Raw genomic sequence first — 23,447 nt, 5'->3', positions numbered from 1 at the left:
ATGCTATCCAACATTCTAGATATACACCATCCTTCATCACAAGCTTTGCTTAAAGAGGGATGCAACAATATTATTTAGAATATGATATTTTATGTAACATTCATTATTTTATAAAGAATTTGTATTTTATGTTTGTAAGTATGAATTGTATATTAATTATTTTTTTTAATTTTTTGTTGACATTAATAAATTGAATTGATTGATTGTATGGTATGAGATGTTGTGATATTTTTCCATAATTGAAAGAATAAGACTTTGATATTGTCAATATCACTTTTATTTATTCGAAAATTAATTTATAATTCAGAACCAGGTTTCATGGTAAAACCTACCACATCTTCAGCTGAACTAATAAGTTTCCTCCTCCAATAACAACAAACTTATTAGTTCAGCTGAAGATGTGGTAGGTTTTACCATGAAACCTGGTTCTAAATTATAAATTAATTTTCGAATAAATAAAAGTGATATTGACAATATCAAAGTCTTATTCTTTCAAATTGAATTGATTGAATTATCATTTCCTTGATAAAATAATCAAATTATTCAAGAAAATATATTTTTTCATAATTTGATTCAACAATTTGCTTCCATAACTGAGATCAGATTTCTATTTTTATACAAACCTGAAATGGCGGCTAATTTAAAAAGCTGTGATACAACGATCTGAATTTCAAAACAACAGAAATTGAGTAATTTGGTAGGTATTCTATTCCAATTCCTTTTTAAAATAATAGAAAAATAGAAATCCTATTTAAAAGTAATTTCAATAGATTAATTCTGAAATAACTCTTCAATATTATTTATACCGGTACGAGTAGGTCTAACCTATACGGGTAGACTAACTGAAGCATCGATGAAGTCTAGGATGGTTAGTTATCAACTTTTAAAATGTCATTTCAGGTATTATAATTTGTGTTTCTCATACGGTAATGTTTAAAAATTATTTCATCGTTTCAAAAATACATTTTAAATCAATTATACGACTTGTGTACTCAAGTATTTTGATAGAATGAAGAAAAAAATGGCGGCTGAGAATTTTTTGTTCAGTTTTGTACAGTCATTGTCAAAAGTAAATATAAAATATTCTGGCAAATAGACAACATTGCAAAGCGAGAGAGAAATAGTGCTATGTGTTTTGTTGTATGATAGAAAAGCACAGCAACAGTATAATACATAAAAACAGTAAATACAATAATTGTCAATCGTGCACTGCCATTGTCATGTGGACCTCACTATAGGTTTTGTACCCACCACACACGATACATAGGTCTGAAATTATGAGTGAGTGGTAGACTGCCATTGTCAGTTTGGACAGTCAGTTTAAAACAGGCATAATAGATTATATAATAAATAATCTCAAGAGTGGATGGATGGTTCTACCTGGAGTATTTCATTGAGAACAGCATCGGATATGAATGGCAGAACATGTTTGAAGAGGACTAGACAGCTGATGAGGCCTCCCTCCAGGTTAAGCGTTAGTTTGCGTTTGCACAGCGATATCAGATCGCTGATGTGCGGCAGGAATTGTAGTACAACGAATTGGTCACCGTACAGAGCTGGAAACGAGAAGGAAACATCTAAATTGATTGGAAAATTTAAGTAGCAAGATAATTAAATAACATATGAACTTCATAATGTTAACTATTCACATGTAAGGTCAGCTGATGTAGAGACAATACCATACTTTAAAAAGTAATCAAACAAAGCATCAAGCTTTGACAGAGACATCAAAGTCGAAAACTTCGATAAAGATTAGTTTTGACAAAATCTAAAGCTACGTTTACACCAAAGTTATTAACAAAATGTTAATTTCTCCATCTTTATAGAGTCTATTAGATTAAACGGAACTTGACAAACACATATGTTCATCAAGTGTATGATAAGTTATGTTCAATCTACTAGTAGTTCTGTGAACAGTAGACCTCACACAGTATTCTCATCCACAAGTACCTGATTGAAACTATAGACCTTATGGAAATACAGCAATAGACTGGCTTCTCCACACATCTGTGTAATCACTTGTCAGCTGATTTATGATGAATAATTCTATAGTCTGATTTTTACTCTAATATTGGCGTATGAAGGAGGCTCCTTTTCCTTTTATATTATCCTTGAAATGCAAAATTTCAAAAAACCTTGTAATATACGTCGACGCGCAATTAAAAAAGAGATATACAATACATTCCAATGCAAAAAGATAATCATACATTTGCAGCTCTCAGGATGCAAGTGTGTTTGAAATATAATCTTTCATGAACATTAATGCCATAGCCCAGTACCTCTCTCAACTCAAATTAGGAATTAATGAATCAAAATCCCATTTTTTACAGTTTACACATAGAAATAATTCCAGGATAAATCAACTTATTAATGTACAGATAAATGAAAAAAATGTTAACCAGCCTCATTTCGTGAAACTCCTAGGGGTTGCTCTGGATCAGCATCTCTCTTGGGATTGCTATACTGATCAGCTCTGTGGGAGAATTGCATCTGGAGTCCTGATTGTATGATACCAAACTCACAATGGCAGTCTACCACTCACTCATACTGTCACACATCCGCTATGCCATTATTGTATGGGGTGGGTCGTGCCAGAATTTGGAGAGGGTGTTCAAGCTCCAAAAAAAGCTGTTAGAGCGATCAAAGGTATTATGCCTTTAGAGTCCTGTAGGAACCACTTTAAAGAATTAGGCATACTAACCGTTCCCTCTATTCATATCTATGAGGTGATTATGCATGTTAGAAGAAAGAAAATGACTAGAAATGCTGATTCGCATGGATACAATACTAGAAATAGAGGAGACTATGCTTCACTGTATCACAGAACAGCTCTTTTTGAGAAAAAACCTACATATATGGACCTTAAATTTATTAGAAAGCTTCCTACTCACTTGAAAAATTGTGAAGATGTCGATATTTTTGAAAAGTTGAAAAGTTTTTTGATGGTTGGAGTATTCTATACTATATGTATTATAGATTTTTGACAATTCCTATACTCTGATTAGAGTCTCTGGGAAGCTTTAAAAACAAACAAACAAACAAACATAACGAAATAGACTTGATATACCATTCCAAAGGTTATTCAAGTCAATGAATATCTACAATATTATTGGACTGATTATAATCAGTCTGTAGTTGATTATACATCACAGCAATCATAATTTACTCACCAGTAATAAGCCCCAAACACTCCAACACCTTCCCGGCCGACTCATCTCCAACCAGCACTCCCATCTGCTCTGCACCACGCGGCAACGTCGCAGCAGCAGCGGTTGCACAGTGCGGCAACGTGGCAGCAGTGATAGCAGTCCCCGACGGCAGTGTAGCCAGATTGTCGGCGCCCGTATAGCACAGTGCGAGCATGCGCAGTAGATCCCGCGACAAAAAGCGCGCAGTCAGCATTGGTCCCAGCCGATGCGCCAGCCACACCACCGATTCCGCGCTCACCTCACACACCTCGCGCACATACAACTGACAACATTTTACACACACAACGCACACAAATAAAATCAAAACCAAACTAAAAAAGGACAAACAAATAAAATAAAATTGTGAAAAAAATCAAATAATGGTATGAATGTAAGAAAATACATAATAATTGAGTAGGGAGAACCTTGTGCACAAACAACTAACAAAAGAAAATTTTACAAACACAAAACAAAAATTAAATGAAAAGGAAATTGAAAATACAAAATTGAGATGAGATGGTGTAGCTTTCAAAATAAAGAAAATAAAATTGGAGAAAATAATGAAAAAAAGAAAAGGGGATGACAATAGGCTAATTGGAACAAATGACAATTGGGTTGGATAGAGTAGAATTGAATTGAATAGAACTACTGTATATGAAAAACAATAGATTGAAAAATTATTATTATTCAAAAATTTTGAATAATAGGCTTTTTAATGGTATTTTATTCACAGAAGGGAATTATAGTAAAATTAATATATAAGGAAGCAATTTATTGATTTATTATCATTCATCAATTAGAACTGTGTACATTGTAACTATGTAATTGTAACTATACATATAGCTATATAATTTTAAATAATTGAAGAGGTAGTCAGGCGATTCCCTAAAGGTGCGTACAGATTTACGCGCCGCGAACAAGAGCAATTCACTTTTAATCAGCTGATGCCAAGCTTTTTATATCTGTATCTTACCGTCTCTGTAAAAATACAGATATAGTCAGCTGATTAAAAGTGAATTGCTCATGTTCGCGGCGCGTATATCTGTACGCACCTTAAGGCTCAACTCACACTTACGCGACTCAGGTCGAGAAGAGACTCGACTCTAGTCGAGAGCTTGTGTTTCCAAATGGTGACATTCAGACCAGTCGATTCTAGTCTCCGCGACTTCACCATTTGAAAACACATGTTCTCGACTGGAGTCGAGTCTCTTCTCCACCTGAGTCGCGTAAGTGTGAGTTGATCCTAACTTTACTATTTCTTCTAAGTTCTAAGAATGAAGATAGATGACAAAATTGTAATTAAGGGTAGGTCTTTACTCTCCACCACTTAATAACGTAACGTAGAATAGAGTTCACTGCTTCAAACTGTACACATAAATTTTCAGAAAATAGGATAGTTTTACTAAAATTAGCAGTATAGAAAGTTACAATATGCAATAAAAATGTAATACTTCAAAAAAATTCAACTCTCTCTATTTCAAACTTGGGAACGAATCAACTCATTCGTAAAGTTTCCAAAACTGCAAGATTGATGACAAACTATATTGTTAATTTTATGTATCCTCTTTAAAGTTTGGACGTTTTCAGCTGCTTGATTTTGATTTCATTTATTTTGGAAGTATTTTAAAAATTAAAATCTTTGTTAATTTTATTTGAGTGTAACTAAATGATGCCAGTGATACACAACCTAGCTACATCTGAAAAATATAGAATCTATGTATTCATTTATATTTTTCTGTTGTTGTTGCTAACTCTGTTGTCTGCTATGTCTAAGTTATGTAAGTCTACATGATTAAGTAATTAGATAGGCCTAACTATTTAACTAAACTCACCTTAGTATATTCGCCGACATCGCTGCAACTAAACGAGTCCTCGCTACGTTGTCGGCTGCGCCAGCTGGGCTGGTGACCTTGACCTTGACTCTCCCCGCTGTGACCTTCACCCTGGTCCAAGGGCAACTCGTCAGCTGACGTCTGCTCGTCAATCGACAGCTGATCGTCAAGGTTCAGTGTTCTAGACGGGTCGGTTGCTGTCGCTGTGTTAGTGTCTTCAGTTTCACTTTCTTCCGCTTCGAATACGAACACTTCTGTGATAAAAAGAGAGAAAAAGTAATAAATAAATCGAGGTCAAATGAGAGTAATTGACCGAGCCAAATGAATAAATTAACGAATGAATGAATCAATAGATGAATAAACACCAGTTTCAGGTACGGTACAGCCCTACCACCGTAAACCTCTGTTTACGGAGGTAGTGGATACAGAGACTGAGATCTTCTTCGGTTTCAAACAAATACCACGATTGAATCAAATGAATTGAAGAATGAATGCCTAAATTAATTATTAAGGTGCGTACAGACTTTCGTTCCGCTCCAAGACCGAACGTCACTCCAGCAGAGCGATTGATGATCGACCGGCGAGCAACAATGGTTCGACCGGGGAACGCGAGAAGATGAGAAGATCTACCATCTTCCGTAACGTTCATGATCGGTGCGAGTAGAGAGCGGAGGCGGAGCGATTGCTGTGCGATGGTGGTACGTGGGCGGTACGAGGGAGGAGCGTGCTCGGTGCGGGTTGGAAGCACGAGTATGTGTACGCAGCTTTAGATGAATGTCACACCTGTTTCAGGTGTGATGCTAAGACTGGCATCTTCTTCGGATTCAAATAAATACACCGATTAGATCATAGAAGAATGAATGATTGAATGAATTAAATCAAGTGAATCAAGGCGATTAAATCAAGTAAATAGAAGAATGAATTAATGAATAATTGTATGAACAAATACCAGTTTCAGGTCTGTTGGTGAGACAGGCATCTTTGTCAGTTTGAGAGACAGGAACCGGTTCGACCGCTGAATCCACTGATGAATCCTCATCCAGTGGCGACAAAGGATTGTTACCAGCATACAGAGCATCATCCACGTCACCGTAGCTGAAAAACATTTTTATTTATTATATTATATAGATAAATTATTAACCGAACGTAGTGAGGTCTATGTTTTAACGCGAATTTTCTTTTGTCTGTCTGTATGTAACGGCCAAACGCGTTGATAGAATTCGATGAGATTTGGCAGGAATATTTCTTTTTCAACTGCGCGTCGATATATGCACACGGTTTTTTGAAATTTTGCATTTAAAGGATAATATGAAAAGAAAAGGAATTCCTTCATATTCTGATATCACTATAGTGAGGTCCACGTTATAATGGCAGTGGATAAAGATAGGAGAATAGCGATGCCGATTCTCTGCATTAATTAATTATATTTCATCGCTATGCTCAGCTGAGCTTTAGTGTTTACGAGTTTGTGTTTCTTGAATAGTTACAAATTTCTTAAATAACTCAATATTGTTCGTTAAAAGTTGCAATTGGGTGGAATATTTCTAATTAATTTATCAATTTAAGCCATCTAAATTCAAAATTTATAGTTTTAATGTTTATTTTGGACCAAAATTTTATAAAAATTGTACACGTGAAATTCTAACCTCATCTTGGACTTTGCCATCTATAAATTTGGAAGAAAAATAGCACAAGGACTACCTTATTATTCTATCTACCAATGTGATTACATTAGTGTTATTTGCACTGTAAATAAATAAATAAAGTAAATAAATATTTCAACACTGTCAAAAACATAATTGGCATCGTTGTGGACCTAGAAAAAGATAGTACCACCGGCTTTGTCGAATGATAGACAAGGATAGCAAAACCAAAGTTGATAAAATACTGCCATTAAAACGTGGACCTCACTATATATATATCATCTACTTTGAAGATAGGATCAATCAGACTATAGAATTATTCATAATCAATCAGCTGACAAGAGGATTCTTCATTGCGTGCATTACACAGATGTCTGGCCGTGTCTATTTCTATAAGGTAGGGTTTCAATATTTTTTATGATGCGCGCCAATCAATATTAATATTCTTACATTTTAAAAACAAATTTGATAGGTGATTGAAAATAGAATGAAAAATGATTAAATGAACTAAATAATGCTGAAGAAATTATAATATTCTTGATTGGAGAAAAAATAATTTTAAAGTAGTTGAGAAATATTTTTATCAAATGGAAAGATTATCACGGAACTGGATAAATCATCATATGGGATACAAATTCAAACGTGAACTGAGTTTATTAACATAAGTGAGTTTTTTATCTTAGAGATAACAAATAACAGTTTTTAAGAGTAAATTATTATTCAACTGTGAATTGTGATTCAACTGCATCAACTAGAGCAGGTAACATCAGATACTTGTGGATGAGAAAACTACGTGAGGTCTACTGTTCACAGAACTACTAGTTTATTCATTTATGGAAACAACAGGTTACCCCTTATACAGAGTGGTGCAAGGTTGTAAATAGATATAAGTATTTAGATATGATACTTACTCCAAATTTGAGTTTTACAAATCATATGAGTGAAAAATTGAAGTGTGCAAAGATGGGATTGAATGCAGCAAGGAAGCATATGGTCAGTGAGGCGAGTGTGCCTGTGTAGTCAAAGTGGATATTGTTTAGAGCGGTTGCTAGGGCAGTTATGTGCTATGGAGCGCAAGTATGGGGATATAGAAGGTTTGATGAAGAGGAGAAGCTTAAGCGACTCTTTATAAAGCGATTGTTTGGATTGCCCTCGAATACACCTAACTATCTTCTTCTCTTGGAAACTAGGGAGTCGCCTTTATATGAATTTACCCTCAACTTGCAGGTAGCTTACATTCTTAAAGTACTATCATATAGAGATGGGAGATATCCGAAAAAGTTGGCTTTCCAGATAATTAATCAACGATTGTCTTGGTATAAATGTTGGAATGAGTTAGCCGGAGATTTGGGAATTGAGATTAATTTGGGTGTTCGAAGTGTTCCTAACTGGAAAAAAGAATTGAAAAAGTTGACAGAGGGAGTGAGATAAAAGAATTTGGAAAACTTGCAGGCTAAGGCGAGATATGCAGAATATCATCTGATATACAAAAGTCTGAACCATAGCCTGGGAAAGGATAGCTATCTTAAATTGAAATTTACGGAGGTTCGATGGATTATGAAGGCGAGAGGAGAATTAATTGACTTGAACTACAGACCTTGGATGCCGGAAACAAATTGGTGCTGTTCGCTATGCAATAGAAAAGAGCAGGAGGATATCTATCATTTTATAGCAAGATGTCCAGTGTTAGGAGAATGGAGAAGGAAGTGGTTGGGAGAGGCACTTTTGCAAATGGATGAGTTCAAGGACTTTATGAATGGCAAAAATTGGAAGAGCTTAGCATTATATTGTAGGGACACATGGAAATACCGATGGTTTTTAGTAGATAATTTCAATAATTGATCATTCGCATTGTGCTTTGTTTTGAGCTTTTCTCTAAATTTAATATTAATCATAGTTTTAGTCTCATAATATGTTTCTTTTATTAAATTCTTATGAAATTTTGTTTAAACTGTATAACTTTAAATACTACTATAGTCACTAATGTATGATTGAAATATATGCATAACTAAATAATTATGAAACTCCATCTTCAGCTGACGGCTTAGAAGCCAAGCTTATGATTTAATTTATATTTGAAAAGTGTGTATTGTTTTTTTATGTCAATGAATCATTATTCTATTCTATTCTACAGAGGGGTGCAGATGATACGCATGTTTTTCGAACCGCTATTACTCGGCGACGGAAGGGGTATCGCCCTGGAACGAATGTTGGCAGACGACCCATACTATGCCATTTCAGTTGCTATGAGAGTTGGAACGTACAACATCGTGTGTTCGCTGTCGAGAAGTTTTTTAGAAACAATGAGTCGGGAGTCAAAGTGCAACGCTTTTCCGTCAATATTTTAGAGTTGGACGTCGGGGGGCCGTGCCTGATCGAAACACTGTATTCCGATGGGTTGCAGCGTTTAGAAGTACTGGTTCTGTGATGAAAGAGAAACCACCTGGTCTTCCCCGTTGAGATTGTACCCCAAGCCGGTTTTCCGTTAGCTAAAGCCGATTACTGTCCATTATTACTGTTATCTTGGGGTGAGATTGTAAGGACGGCACAGTATGAGAGACTACCAGCGTCAAATAGCTTCACCAAAAACTACTAGGACTATCGGCTTGAGTTAACAGTGAAAATTGGAGCATAAACGCCCTATACCATGACATATCATCCTATGCTATCTTTTATCTATAATAATAATAATATCATAGAGAAACAATAGCATGAATAGATATCCCATGGTATGAGGCGTTTATGTCGCAACTTTTACTGTTATCTCAAGCCAAAAGTCCACGTAGTTCATTTCCGTAAAGCTTTATGACGCTGGTAGTCTCTCATATTGTGTCGTTCATACACTCTTACCCGGTCAAAACAGTAAAAATCGACAGTAATCGGCTTGAGATAACAGTAGAAGTTACGACATAAACGTCCTATACCATGGGATATCTACTCACGCTATTGTTTCTCTATGATAATATCGAGTGGCCTGGCTGGCTCAGGTCTGGTGTCAGAGTTTTCAGGTCGCAACTGATCAATTTCAGGGCCTCTGACTTGACCTAACGACTGCGTTTTATCCATGATAATACTTACTTGCCAGCAGCTATGTTGTTGGCAGCTCTTATACCACAAATGGAAGTGCTATCAAAGTCATGATATCCTCCGACAGCCTCCACCAGAGGTCGAGTGAAGTGGTCCAGAAACGTTTTCAGCCCAAATCTCACAATTAGTCGCAGCAGAAAGCTCCTGAAATTCGAAAAAAAATATGTAACTTAATGATAACTTTAATACAATGAAACACGGCATGAACAAACAATCAAATTTGGAAATAAACGCCCAATACCATTAGATATCTATCTTTTCTCTATGCTATATATATGGAAAGTTATAGGAAAAGTTGAAGTAAATTGAAGAAAGGAGAGGAAGTATCCTATATTATTAAACGAGCAATTTCTGTTTATATGTTTAGATAAATAATAATAATATCGAGTGACCTGGCTGGCTCAGGTCTGGTGTCAGAGTTTTCAGGTCGCAACTGATCAATTTCAGGGCCTCTGACATGACCTAACGACTGCTTTTTAGGCAGCCGGGACCGACGGTCCATAACGTGTCCATCCGAAACACGGGAGTGGCCCGAGATAAATATCTTGCCCGGGCCGGGATTTGAACCCGGGTCTCTGAATCATAAAGCCAGCATCTGATCCACTCGACTACGGCCACTCCTAGTTTAGATGTTTTTATGTTTATATATATATATCTGTATGTGACCGGATCTCGAAAACGGCTCTAATGATTCTCACGAAATTTGGAACAAAGTAGGTTTATGATATGAAGATTCGATTGCACTGGGTCTCAAGCCTGGGATAACACGCTGAAGGAAATTAAAAGGATAAATACGTCTTTGGAGAAACAGCTGGAAATTTTGTCGTCTGTCGATACCGTGGAAGTGAGTGAATGAGTGCATGTGTGTGGGATCATCCAGCTGATCTCACGAGAAGAAAAATTCAGCAACAGAAACTTATTTTTGTTTATTTCTCTTTTTTTTAGAAAACATGTCTACTTCAGAAAGTCCAAAATAGTAACTAGATGCTGTTGGTGTAGAATAGTTCATAGTATATTAACAAATAGTGTAGCAAACATAGTATATCATTCTAAATCGAATTCATAGTATACTATTTGTAATTGATGATGTGTTTGTTTTTTGAAGTGTGAATAAATTGTTATTTTGATGAGTGATAGTAGCTTATCCTAGATTTTGATTTGGACTGTAGTATAAATTTGAAAAGGGACAGTTTTGGGCATAAGCCTGTTGTGCCTCCTCATATAACTGTAATAGTATATTTCGCACCTAGGGTCGAAAAACATTTTTGCCCATGGTGAGAACGTTATTTTTCGCCACACAGAAAAATAAACAATATAAATATGAGAATAATTGTTTATTAGGCACTTCCGAAAGTAAAACAAGAAGGTGATAGCTCTAGCAAATCTGAGATAATCTGAATATCAGGAAATTGTCCAAGTATTTTTATTTTTTATTCTGATTTGCCTAAATAACCTAAAAGATTATGTTCAATTATGTAAGAGGTTGAGTTTATACTTTTTATTCTTCCAAATGACAATAAGATGATATTATCATAAATGTTTTGATTCTTGAATAATAAACACAAATAATGAAAAGTTTTTTGATCAGCTGTATTAGCACACTTGAAATTTGGCCAATCTGAATGTCAACGTCAACAATGCCTGTTGTCGTTGACTTCGGAAGTTTAGGTTAGAAGTTCTATCCTACTCTGAAAATCGAATTTGAATAGTTTATAATATATATCTTATCTGTATTTTATTCATCCAAATAAAATGATAGTATCTTATCGCAGAATACTTATTCAATTCTAGAAGCATAAACTGATTCCGTTTCATAAACCATTTTGTAAACACGTTCACATCAAATCAGAATCAGCTGACTTCAAGGTTATTTTACAGCCCTAGGGCCGTAAAACTTTTACCGGCCTGGTCAGAAAACAATCATTTTCGGCCTCCATATGACGCACGAAAACCAGCTCATTACATCCAAGTGGGGCGAAAAACTTATTGTACGACTGAGAAAATAAATAAATAGATATAAACTATAAATTCAATCTTTCGTTAAAAATTGTCTATGCTTTTACACTCCAGAGCAAAGCTCGGTCCCCCGATATTATGTATAATATATTATAATATGGGAGATTACCTGTGATATATTTTGATACGTTTCTTGAGCCGTGTGGCGTTCTCACATTCGGCTTCAGTCACTGCTTCCCGGTCATACAACTTCTTCATTGGTTCCAACAGAATCTGCCTTGATTGCACCGGGCCTAGAGCTCTGAAACCAAAATAATATCAATCAATCTCTTTAGTAAAGACATACAATGTTTGTACTTTTTGTGTAGTTGAGAAGATGATATTGTGGTGATTATTCATTGACCGAGCGGAGTGAGGTCTAAGATTCAAGTCGACGGTTTGGCATTTCTCTTAATGTTTAAATGTTTGGATGTTTATATGTTAATATGTTGCGCATATGTTGTTTATTTCTCCATCCTTATAGATTCTATTTGACCGAGCGAAGTGAAGTCTAAGATTCAAGTCGACGGTTTGGCATTTCTCTTAATGTTCAAATGTTTATATGTTGCGCATTTACGGCGAAATGCGCAAATAGATTTTCATGGAATTTGATAGGTATGTTCCTTTTTAAATTGCACGTCGACGTATATACAAGGTTTTTGGAAATTTTGCATTTCAAGGATAATATTTGATGAGTTATTTTATGATATTTGATAATATTTGATGAACATTTTGATGAGTTTTTGGTCGTGTTGGAGGATTGTAGAGTCAAGTTTGATATTATTGTCCTGACAGAGACTTGGTTCGGCGATGATGGTTGTCTAACTCATCTGCAGGGCTACACTTCTTTCAGTAGCACGTCCAGAAGGAACCAAAACGACGGTGTGATCTGCTATGTAAATAATAATTTTAACGTATCTTCCATTGAAGTCCGGTTACATGGTGCCACTGGTCTGAATCTCCTTCTAAGTAGAGGAAATGTTAGGTTCTGTGTCTTGGCATTGTATCGCAGCCCATCTACCGACGCGGATATGCGAGTATTTATTGATGAATTGCAAGTTTTTTGCAATAATCGATCCAAAGACCATATTAACTGGATTGTGGGGGATCTAAACTGTTGTATTTTGGAGGAGAACAGAATGTTTCTAGGAGAACAGTATATGAACACTTTGTACGGTGCAGGTTATGTGTCTTGCATTGACAAACCTACACGTGTCACTTTTAATTCCAGTAGTTGTATAGATCACTTTTTTGTTGATTCAAGGAGTGTTGATGGTTTTCGGGCGGGTGTTATTAAGACCAATGTAACTGATCACTATATGACCATGGTTGAGTGGGGAAGGGTGGCTCAACATTTCTCCAGTAATTCTCAAAGGGACCCTATAAAAAGAGTTGATAAGATCCGACTAATGAATTCAATCAGGGAGCATGACTGGAATGCGGTCACTAGAATTGAACCTGTTTGTGAATCTGCTCATATCTTTGTTAGCCAAATGAAGAATTGATTGAGGCATCATCTATAACATCTAGCTACAGACACAGAAACGTAAAGATCAAGCCTTGGATCAGTCAGGGACTTATAAACTCTATCAGACATAGAGACAAATTAAGTAAAAGAGTTAAGCTGCAGCCTTTCAATTTAGCACTTCTTAATGAGTTCAAAAGATACCGGAATTATTTATCCACAACTATCAAGTTAGCCAAAGAAACCTACTACAAAAATAAAATTTTACAATCTCATGGTAAGCCAAAGTTGCTGTGGCAACATATTAATGAATTATCTGCTTCTAAACGTTGCAAAGGAAACCTACAGGTTGATTCATTTCTTAGCAATAATAATAATAATAATTTGGAGACTATCACTGAGCAGGATCTGGTGAACTGCATTAGTGAGCTGAGAGGAGGGTCAGCACCTGGGTGTGATGGCATCACTGCAGATATGATCAAGGACTCCTTGGAGTATTTGAAGGTCCCTCTCCTACATATTATCAACTCAAGCATATTGCAGGGGGTCTTTCCTCATGCCTTCAAGCTCGCCAAGGTTGTGCCCATCCATAAGGGGGGTAATAGGGGTGAGTGCAGTAGTTACAGGCCTATTTCTCTATTGAGTATTATCTCAAAGATCCTGGAGAGATGTGTAAGACTTCAACTTTGTAACTACCTTCAACAGAACGGATTGCTTATTGATAATCAGTTTGGGTTCAGGAGAGATCTCACCATGGATGACGCACTGTTTAGCCTCACGGACCAGGTTCACCGGTTAACTGATCGTAGTAAAAGGGCTCTATTAGTTTTTATTGATCTTGCCAAAGCCTTTGATTCCTTGGATAGGAGCATCCTCCTGAACAAGCTTGAGTGTATTGGGGTTAATGGAAATGCCTTGAGCTGGTTCAGGAGTTACCTCTCTGATAGATTTCAAACGGTGTCGGTGAATGGAGTTGAGAGCGATGTCAGATGCATAGATTACGGAGTAATTCAAGGCAGCACTCTGGGACCTCTCCTCTTCCTGATCTATCAGAATAATCTCGGAAGAGTAAACCTCCAGAATGGACAGATGTTCTTGTATGCTGATGACACTGCCCTACTGTTTGAGGGACCTACATGGGCGGATGTCTACAGTGTGGCTGCCCAGGGGCTTAAGAAAGTCAAGCAATGGTTTGACCACAATAAGTTGTCTGTGAATGTTGGTAAAACTAAATACATGGAGCTAGCCCTGCGGACTCAAGGTGATGTTCATGGCAGGGTGCTGCACTTGCATTGCAATACATGTGCTGTTGCGGAGGGCTGCCAGTGTCCAGTTGTTGAGCTGGTCGACAAATACAAGTATTTGGGTGTTGTTTTTGATAGCCGGCTCTCCTGGTCGGCTCACACTGCATACATCAATGGTAGGCTGAGGAAGTTTATTTATGTGTTCTCTGTGTTGTCCAGAATCCTCAACCATGGACAGTTGAAAATGGTATATTATGCATTTGTACAATGCATCCTTCAATTTGGCATTATAGTCTGGGGAGGTTCCACAAATGCATCAGTAAAGTGTTTGGAAATAACCCAGAAGGCCATTATCAAGGCAGCTCTTTGTGTTCCGATCCGTTACCCCACAGAAGCGTTGTTCAATTCATTTAAAGTGCTGGACCTGAGACAACTTTTTATCAAGAACCTGCTTTTGTTTGGTTTTAAAAGAATTTCAATATGTTGCAACCTGTGAACCATGTTTATCCAACTAGATATAGAATTAATGTCGGCATAACTGTCCCCCCTATCAATAGATCTGCATCAGCATCCAACCCTCACCACCTTATCCATATTATCTACCAGAATATCCCAACAGATTTGCGTACAGTTTTACCAAGCACAAATATCTACAAAAGAATGCTTACCTCATGGCTAATTCAAACTGGTAGAGAATCTTCTAAAAATATGTTAAGGTCAGCCCACACCACTTATATTTAAAAATACATTTCATAGTTTCTCCTCCCTTCTGATATATTATCTTCAATGATCACTAATCTTATTTTTATTCTTTGTATTCTCAGTTCTATAATATTATATCTTCTCTTCAGATTTTAGATCCTATTCTACATTAATTTCCTCATTATCCTTATATTCTTATCTCTCTCTCTTCTCTCTCTCTCTCTCTCTCTCTCTCTCTCTCTCTCTCTCTCTCTCTCTCTATCTATCTATCTATCTATCTATCTATCTATGTATGTACGGTATGCATTTGTATGTGTAGGTCTATACATGCATCTGTGAACATATATGTGTATGTTTATTTTTCTTCTTAAAAATAATAACAAACTATTAGACGGTGCAGTACTTGATTAAAATCCAATGCAACTCGGTCCCCGCGCACAGGCACAGCCCATGCGGGGACCTTCCTCCTATTCAACAGTTATTTGTGTTAACAGCAATAATAGTTATCAATGTTTATTAATTTAACAGTCACAGTTTTTGTTAATCATGGTCATGTATTTTTAGAAATTTTATTTTATATACATTATAATATCAACATAGGCTACTAGGCTCATAGTCATGTTATAATTCTGTGTATATCTTGAGTTTTATTGCTGCTATAACATGTATTGTGTTTTTGTTTTTGAGGAATAAACAGTTTGATTTGATTTGATGAATATAAAAGGAAGAAGGAGCCTCCTTCATACGCCAATATTAGAGTAAAAATCAGACTATAGAATTATTCATAATAAATCAGCTGACAAGTGATTACACATATGTGTGGAGAAGCCAGTCTATTGCTGTATTTCCATAAGGTCTATAGTTTCAATCAGGTACTTGTGGATGAGAATACTGCGTGAGGTCTACTGTTCACAGAACTACTAGTATTGAATGATAAAGACTAAGAAATTGTCAAAAAACCACAGATTTATTGATACTTAGAAAGACCGGTTTCGGTTATTACACCATTGTCAATCTCTGATAAGCTAAAACTAAATACAAGGGCAGCAGAATTTATACTAGTAGGCGAGTACTGCTATTGGACAAGGGCATGAACGCCTGCCATTGGCCCAGCTAGACAGTCTCCTCCCACTCAACGGTGTGACAAAATGGCGGCTTAAGCAACAGACTCGCCATGATAACAAAATCTACTTTCAGTACAAAATAAGAACCAAGAAAACAAGTGTGAAAGATAATAAAACAAATATGTAAATGGAAAAACTATTGACTTATATATGCTTACAATGCTATGATAAAACTAAATTAGTAGTGTTTTATTGGTTGAAATGAATCTGGTCATTTAAACTATACTGGGAATTTTCCTTAAAATTACTTTTGTTATTTCTAAAGCCTCTAGAATATTCAAAGATCTGCCTTTGTTATTAACATGCAGAAACTCAACATTCTCCTCAACTGTGAACATGTGATTATTTGTTATCAAATGTTCTGCAAAGTTAGAATCCCCAATTTGTTTATTCCAATCTCTGATGTGTTCTTTATTTCTACTTTTGAAACTTCCACCAGTCTGACCCACATAACAAGCATTACAATCACCACATTTAAGTTTGTACACCCCACTTTTATCCCAAATATCAATTTTGTCTTTACTCCAGCTAAATAGACTATTTAAAATCGGTTATCTATTAATGAAATCCATTCCTCTTCAATTCCCTACCTATTTTATCAGATACAAGGCCTTAATAATATGGGTATCCAATGGCCACAATGTTTTACATAAGCGCGTCAAATTATTGAAACAATTATTATTTAATAAAAGTAACAAATAACAAAAGAAACACAAAATGATGGGAATATTGTTCTAAAAATCTGTTAGTGGGTTGTCTCAAATTTCAAGATTTTTTAGTGAGATTCACGATATGAGGTTGGTATCTGATTCTGTTCAAGGCCGTGCAAAGGCTAAAAATAAACTTTCTACTGGTGATATTTTTCAAAGTTTTTCGATATGTATATCATCAAGCTATCAAAATGAAATAGTTTCCTCAGGGAAACATTTTTTTCCCGATCATTACTTTTCGAGATATGAGCGCCACAAGTATAAATTTTTGGGACAGAACATTTCAAATTCGGTAAGAGATAAATCCATGGAATTTAGAGGATGAATTCTTCATGGTAATTTTGATAAAATAAAACAAAAGTTTTCTGAAGATATAAATTTCTGAGAAAGTTATTCAATTTACTTAAAATGAACAAAAATAACTTTTATTTGAGTTATTTTTGGTAATTTTTGGGTAGCCTAATTGAATAACTTTCTCAAAAATTGATATTTCCAAAAGATTTTTATTTAACTCAATTAACAATACCGTGAAGAATTTATCCTCTGAATCTCATGAATTGAACTCTTACCGAGTTTGAAATGTTCTGTTCCAAAAATTTAAACTTTAGGCGCTCATATCTCAAAAAGTAATGATCGGGAAAAAATGTTTTCCTGAGAAAACTTTTCTATTTTTATAGCTTGATCATATACATATCGAACAACTTTGAAAAATATCACCAGTAGAAAGTTAATTTTTAGCCTTTGCACAGCCTTAACATTGGCTTGCTATCCTTATTTGCTATTGCTTGGCTGTTCATGATAAGTAATTACCTAGCAATAGGGTCGAACAAATACCAGGATGCCGTGATACGGGTCTCATGTGACGAGAGCAGAGGTAGGATATGCGGCAACAGAAGTGGAATCCAAGCAGGGGTTGAAACCAGAGACGCCGACGAACGCTCCACCAGGTTTTCTATGTCTTCTACCAGACTTTTCACCTGCAAACATATAGAAAATAGTCAACAAATTCTATAAGATAATTCATAAGTTAAGTAATATAATCATACAGAATTACACAACTTTCAGAAGAGTACCACAGACTTACACCCAAAAGGGTTGCAATTCTAATTTATACAACAGTCCACGATTACATATGAATGTCCTGTATGGAATACATGAAATATGTATGAATGAATGTCAAGAATGAAAGGAAGTAGACTTATCGTCTAATTATTTCATAATAGGATCCCCAGACGGCCAATATTATTATAAAACATCAGTATCTTCTAAAAACATCAGGTCTACTTATAGCATTTATTAGCATTTACTTAATAGCAGTTTGTTCTGAGTGTGAGGCCTGATGTTATAAGTAGGTTCTGATATTGTACAATAATATCATAGAGAAAAAAATCTGGTGTGGTACACTCACACAACTTTCCTTGCTCATTGATCTATAAGCCTCATTCTTAAACGAGGATAATCTAGCGCAATAACATTATGCCGATTGGCGGCTAAATAATTAAAACTACGATTATACTATTGTGATTGTGTTCAGAGTACATTTTCTTTTGTTTGAATTATGAAATTTGAGGATTTTTTAAAAGTTGTCAAAACAGCTGTTCTACAAATAAAATATCGACATGTGTTCTTTTGAATAAACTGCTCTACCTACCTACCTCACGCACGAGAAGGAGGTTACAAAGTAAATATTTCTCAAGAATGGGGTGGACCCCCTGTTAATTTCGCAGGGAGGAGACTCATGCCAGTTAATAGAGCTGATATATAACTATACAGGGTATGAATTTGAAAAAAATCTGTCAAATTATTTTTGAGAAAATCGTGAAAAAATGGGTTTTCAGTAATTATCCGCCATTTTTCTCAAGAATATTACGGAGCTCCTGCGATTTTCCCAGAAATGAGTCTCATGTCAGTTAATAGGGCTTATAAATGGTATAAATTTGAAGAAAATCGTTAGAGCTGTTTTCGAGAAAACCGTGTATAACATGGTTTTTTAGTGATTATCCGCCATTTATCTCAAGAATATTACGGAGCTCCTGCAATTTTCCCAGAAATGAGACTCATGCCAGTTGATAGGGCTTATCCATGGTATAAATTTGAAGAAAATCGTTAGAGCCATTTTCGAGAAAACCGTGAAAAACATGGTTTTTTAGTCATTATCCACAATTTTTCCGCTATTTTGAATTGAATTTCCTATTGTCGGATCCTCATGGTATAAGGACCTTAAGTTTAAAATTCAATCGGTTAATTAAGAATGGAGTTATCGTGTTCACAGACACAAACACACACACACACACACACACACACACACACACCACACACACACACACACACACACACACACACACAGATCAACACCCAAAAATCATGTTTTTGGACTCAGGGGACCTTGAAACGTATAGAAAACATGAAATTAGGGTATCTTAAATTTTTTTAGAAAGCAATACTTTCCTTACCTATGGTAATGGCGCAAGGAAAGTAAAAAAAAAATAGCACATGATATCCCTTGGTATAGGGTGTTTATGTTCCAAATTTCACTGTTAACTCAAGTCGATAGTCCTGGGCGTTGTTTTTTGTGAAGCTATGTGACGCTGGTAGTCTCTCATACTGTGCCGTTCTCACACTGTAAAGCGTAGGCGATTCGACCATGTTCGAATTGCTTGACTGAGCTTTGTGAAACCGGACATCAATCTAGATTTGAAGTGATTATATTGCAATACTAACCTTCAGTTCATTGATGCGCTCAGCAAGTGATCCCAGGCCCTCTGTTCTATTAACACCATCCAGACTGTCTTTAATCATAACTCTCTGTAGATCTAGTAAGGCAGATTCGTATTCTTGAAGGCACCTGAACATGTTATACACCTGCAAAACAAATTACAACATTAAGTGCCGGTTGCTCAAAAGCCGGTTAAATTTTAATACTGATTACTTCTACGAGAACCAATAAGAGAAACCGTCTTTTGAAAAAAGCCTTCTATGATTGGCTCTCGTGAAATCAATCACAATTAAAATTTAACCAATTTTTGTGTAATCAGGCCTAAGAGACAATATTGAAGCTAGATTAAAGTCAACTTTTTTTTTCAGCACTACAGCCCAATATGAGCTTTGGCCGCCACCACTACAGCTCTCCACGCTTCTCGGTCCTCTGTTAATTGTCTCCATCCCCTATATCCCATTTTTTGGAGATCGTCTCTCACTTCATCTTCCCATCTTATTCTCGGCCTTCCTATCTTTCTTCTTGAATGTAGCCTCTCCTTGAATATTATTTTAGGCATTCTGTTTTCGTTCATTCTACAGATATGTCCAAACCATCTAAGCCGCTGTGCCTTTATAAATTTTACAATATTTCGGCCTTTTATCAATGCCTCTAGCTCTGAATTAGTTCTTCTCCTCCACTCCTCTCCTTCTTTAACTGGACCATAAATCTTTCTTAGGATTTTCCTTTCAAAAACGCCTAAATGGTTTTTGTCTTCTTTTGTTAGCGTCCAAGATTCACAGCCGTACGTTACAACAGGTCGAATTAGGCTCTCATATCTTTTAAGTTTCGTGTTTCTACATATGAGCCTGTTCTTCAAAAGTTTCATGTTACTGAAGTATGCTCTATTTCCAGCCAATACTCTTTGCTTTATGCTGTAACCCATATTGTTCTCGTTATTTAGTTCAACCCCCAAGTAGCTGAAGTTCCTTACACCTTGAAAGATTTTATTTCCAATTCGGAGGTTTTGTGGAACTCTTCTTGCTTGACTACTTGATATTTTCATGTACCTCGTTTTTCTTTCATTCACTATCAAGCCAATCTTATTCGCCTCTCTTTCTAGCAACAAATACGTTTCCTGTAGGACATCTTTCCTTCTTGCAATTATTGCTACATCGTCCGCATAAGCACATTCAAGTCAACTAATAATTTAATTCTACATGAGATGTGACTATGTCATAAAATATTATTCAGTCAATGGTTAGATGTGACTATGTCATAAAATATTATTCAGTCAATGGTTATTGACATTTTAAGGCTGTGCAAAGGCTAAAAATAAACTTTCTACTCGCGATATTTTTCAAAGTTTTTCGATTTGTATATCATCAATCTATCAAAATGGAAAAGTTTTCTCAGGAAAACATTTTTTTTTCTATCATTACTTTTTGAGATATGAGCGCCTGAAGTTTGAATTTTTGGGACAGAGCATTTCAAATTCGGTAAGAGATGAATCCATGAGATTTAGAGGATGAATTCTTCATGGTATTGTTGATCTAGTAAAACAAAATTTTCTAAAAAGATCAATTTTTGGAAACGTTATTCAATTTACTAAAAATAACCAAAAATAACTTTGAGTTATTTTTGGTAAATTGAATAACTTTTTCAAAAATTGATATTTTTAGAAAATTTTGTTTTACTGGATCAACAATACAATCTCTTACCAAATTTGAAATGTTCTGTCCCAAAAATTCAAACTTCAGGCGCTCATATTTCAAAAAGTAATGATCGGAAAAAAATGTTTTCCTGAGAAAACTTTTCATTTTGATAGCTTGATGATATACAAATCAAAACACTTGGAAAAATATTGCGAGTAGAAAGTTTATTTTAAGCCTTTGCACAGCCTTACAATAAAATTTCGATTCAGGAATTTCGTCATTGTAGTTTACCAAACGCCTCCCCCCCCTGAACGCTAAAGGTGGACGTTCGAGGCAGTTAATATTTCAGGCAGTGAATTCCATTACAGACTGAGAATCATATGTTTAATAATCTTTAATCTTTATTTTAATCTTGATGATAACATAATATCATGTTTGCCTTGTTCTACAATCAGATCTTTTCATTAAATTTTGAAATTCTAAATAAATTTACCTGTGGGAATGTATCAGGGAACGGTAGCACACTAGACGAAAGACTGGGTTGCAACAGCTGATGGGCCGAAGGGGGTGGAGTTCCCAGGGGTGTTACTGCGCCCCCTGTAGAATAAAACACGATACAACATTATAAAATATAATACAATACAATACAGCACAATTCAACTGAGAGGGGGCAATATCAGTCAGCCATATTGAATTCCATCCAATATCGACATCATCCAGCGCTTCCAGAATAAAGTACTCAGAAGTTGTGTAGACGCTCCTTGGTACATCAGGAACTCTGATCTCCACCGCGACCTGGGAGTGGCGACAGTCATCAGTGAAAATCCAAAGATTTGCAGAAAAACATGAGAAAAGACTTCATCAACATGTGAACGTGGAAGCAATCCAGCTGCTCAACGTGCATGGAGTAAGAAGACTGCAACGCAGAAAGCCACACGAATTAGTTTAGTGCTAAAGTGTTCAATTGGAAGTGCAAAGGCAGAATACTGTATCCTTTTATGCTAAAAATTATCTTTATTTAATCCTTGACCAATATAGAAGGCTTAACCAATGGGTTTTACCTTCACAAACAATATTCTTATCAATTTATGTCAAAATAGAATAGCTTATTAGTCTTTAACTAGGTGCTATAAAAATCACGAAAAAATATATATTGAATTGATGTCCCAAAAGATCATTGTAAAAAAGTCAAATCATGCATTCTTCCTAGAACACATAACGTCTACAATATTATTTACATAGGATATTCTTGAGAAAAATCATAGGATAAAGTATTTAATGTCACAGGGTAATGGATCTTTCTAATCTATATAATAAGAGAGAGTAGGGTTGTGTTTGTTCGTGTGTTCGTTTGTTCGCATCAAAACATGTCAACTTGTGGATTGCATCTATATAATATTAGTCTTAAGAGGTATCTTCCTCTCTTTTTTTTCTCTTCTCCAACACACCCAACCACAAAGCCCATGGTTTTTTATATTTGTAACATTTTATTGTGTTTTATTTGTTTCAAATTCTTTATAATTTTGTTTTGTCTTGTTATGTGTGTTTTTAATAAATAAATAAATTGAAATAAATTGAACATTGAAAAAAAAAAATAAGAGAGAGTAGGGTTGTGTTTGTTCGTATGTTCGTTTGTTCGCATCAAAACATGTCAACTTGTGGATTGCATCTATATAATAAGAGAGAGTAGGGTTTTGTTTGTTCGTGTGTTCGTTTGTTCGCATCAAAACATGTCAACTTGTGGATTGCATACCGGAAAAACGGGAATGATTTAGATCTCCAAATTTTGAACATAGATTCTAAAAATATCAATCTCGTGCAACTGGAAGCCCAAATTTCAATTTTCCTTCTAGATTTTTCATAATTAGTGTTCAAACTTCATTAATCTATACTTATAAAATTCTTATCTCACTGACTTACTGATCACGATTTATGGAAAACTACTGGATGGATTGCAACAAAACTTGGAATATAGCTTCCTTAAACGTCCTAGGTGCTCACTAAGAAATCTTTTGGCGATATTTCAACTCTAAGGGTGGTTTTTAAGGGTTTAAAGTTCGTCTTTTAGCATGTATATTCTTCTTCTCCCAATCTCTTCGAAACAGTT

General features: G+C 35.6%; 1 protein-coding gene across 1 annotated transcript in view; it reads right to left on the bottom strand.

Moving 5' to 3' along the window:
* LOC111044280 (WD repeat-containing protein 81) overlaps positions 1-23,447 on the bottom strand; it is a 103,877-nt gene that overhangs the window by 38,948 nt on the left and 41,482 nt on the right. Inside the window, 9 exon segments of the mRNA XM_039435165.1 lie at positions 1,381-1,556; positions 3,171-3,471; positions 5,021-5,274; positions 5,970-6,115; positions 9,742-9,894; positions 11,876-12,007; positions 17,801-17,967; positions 19,712-19,852; positions 21,834-21,937. Of these exon segments, the coding sequence (XP_039291099.1) occupies positions 1,381-1,556; positions 3,171-3,471; positions 5,021-5,274; positions 5,970-6,115; positions 9,742-9,894; positions 11,876-12,007; positions 17,801-17,967; positions 19,712-19,852; positions 21,834-21,937 (1,574 nt within the window).

This window comes from Nilaparvata lugens, chromosome 8, assembly GCF_014356525.2.
Source record: "Nilaparvata lugens isolate BPH chromosome 8, ASM1435652v1, whole genome shotgun sequence".
NCBI classification, from domain to species: Eukaryota; Metazoa; Arthropoda; class Insecta; order Hemiptera; family Delphacidae; genus Nilaparvata; species Nilaparvata lugens.
This window is presented reverse-complemented; position numbering and strand designations above follow the sequence as displayed.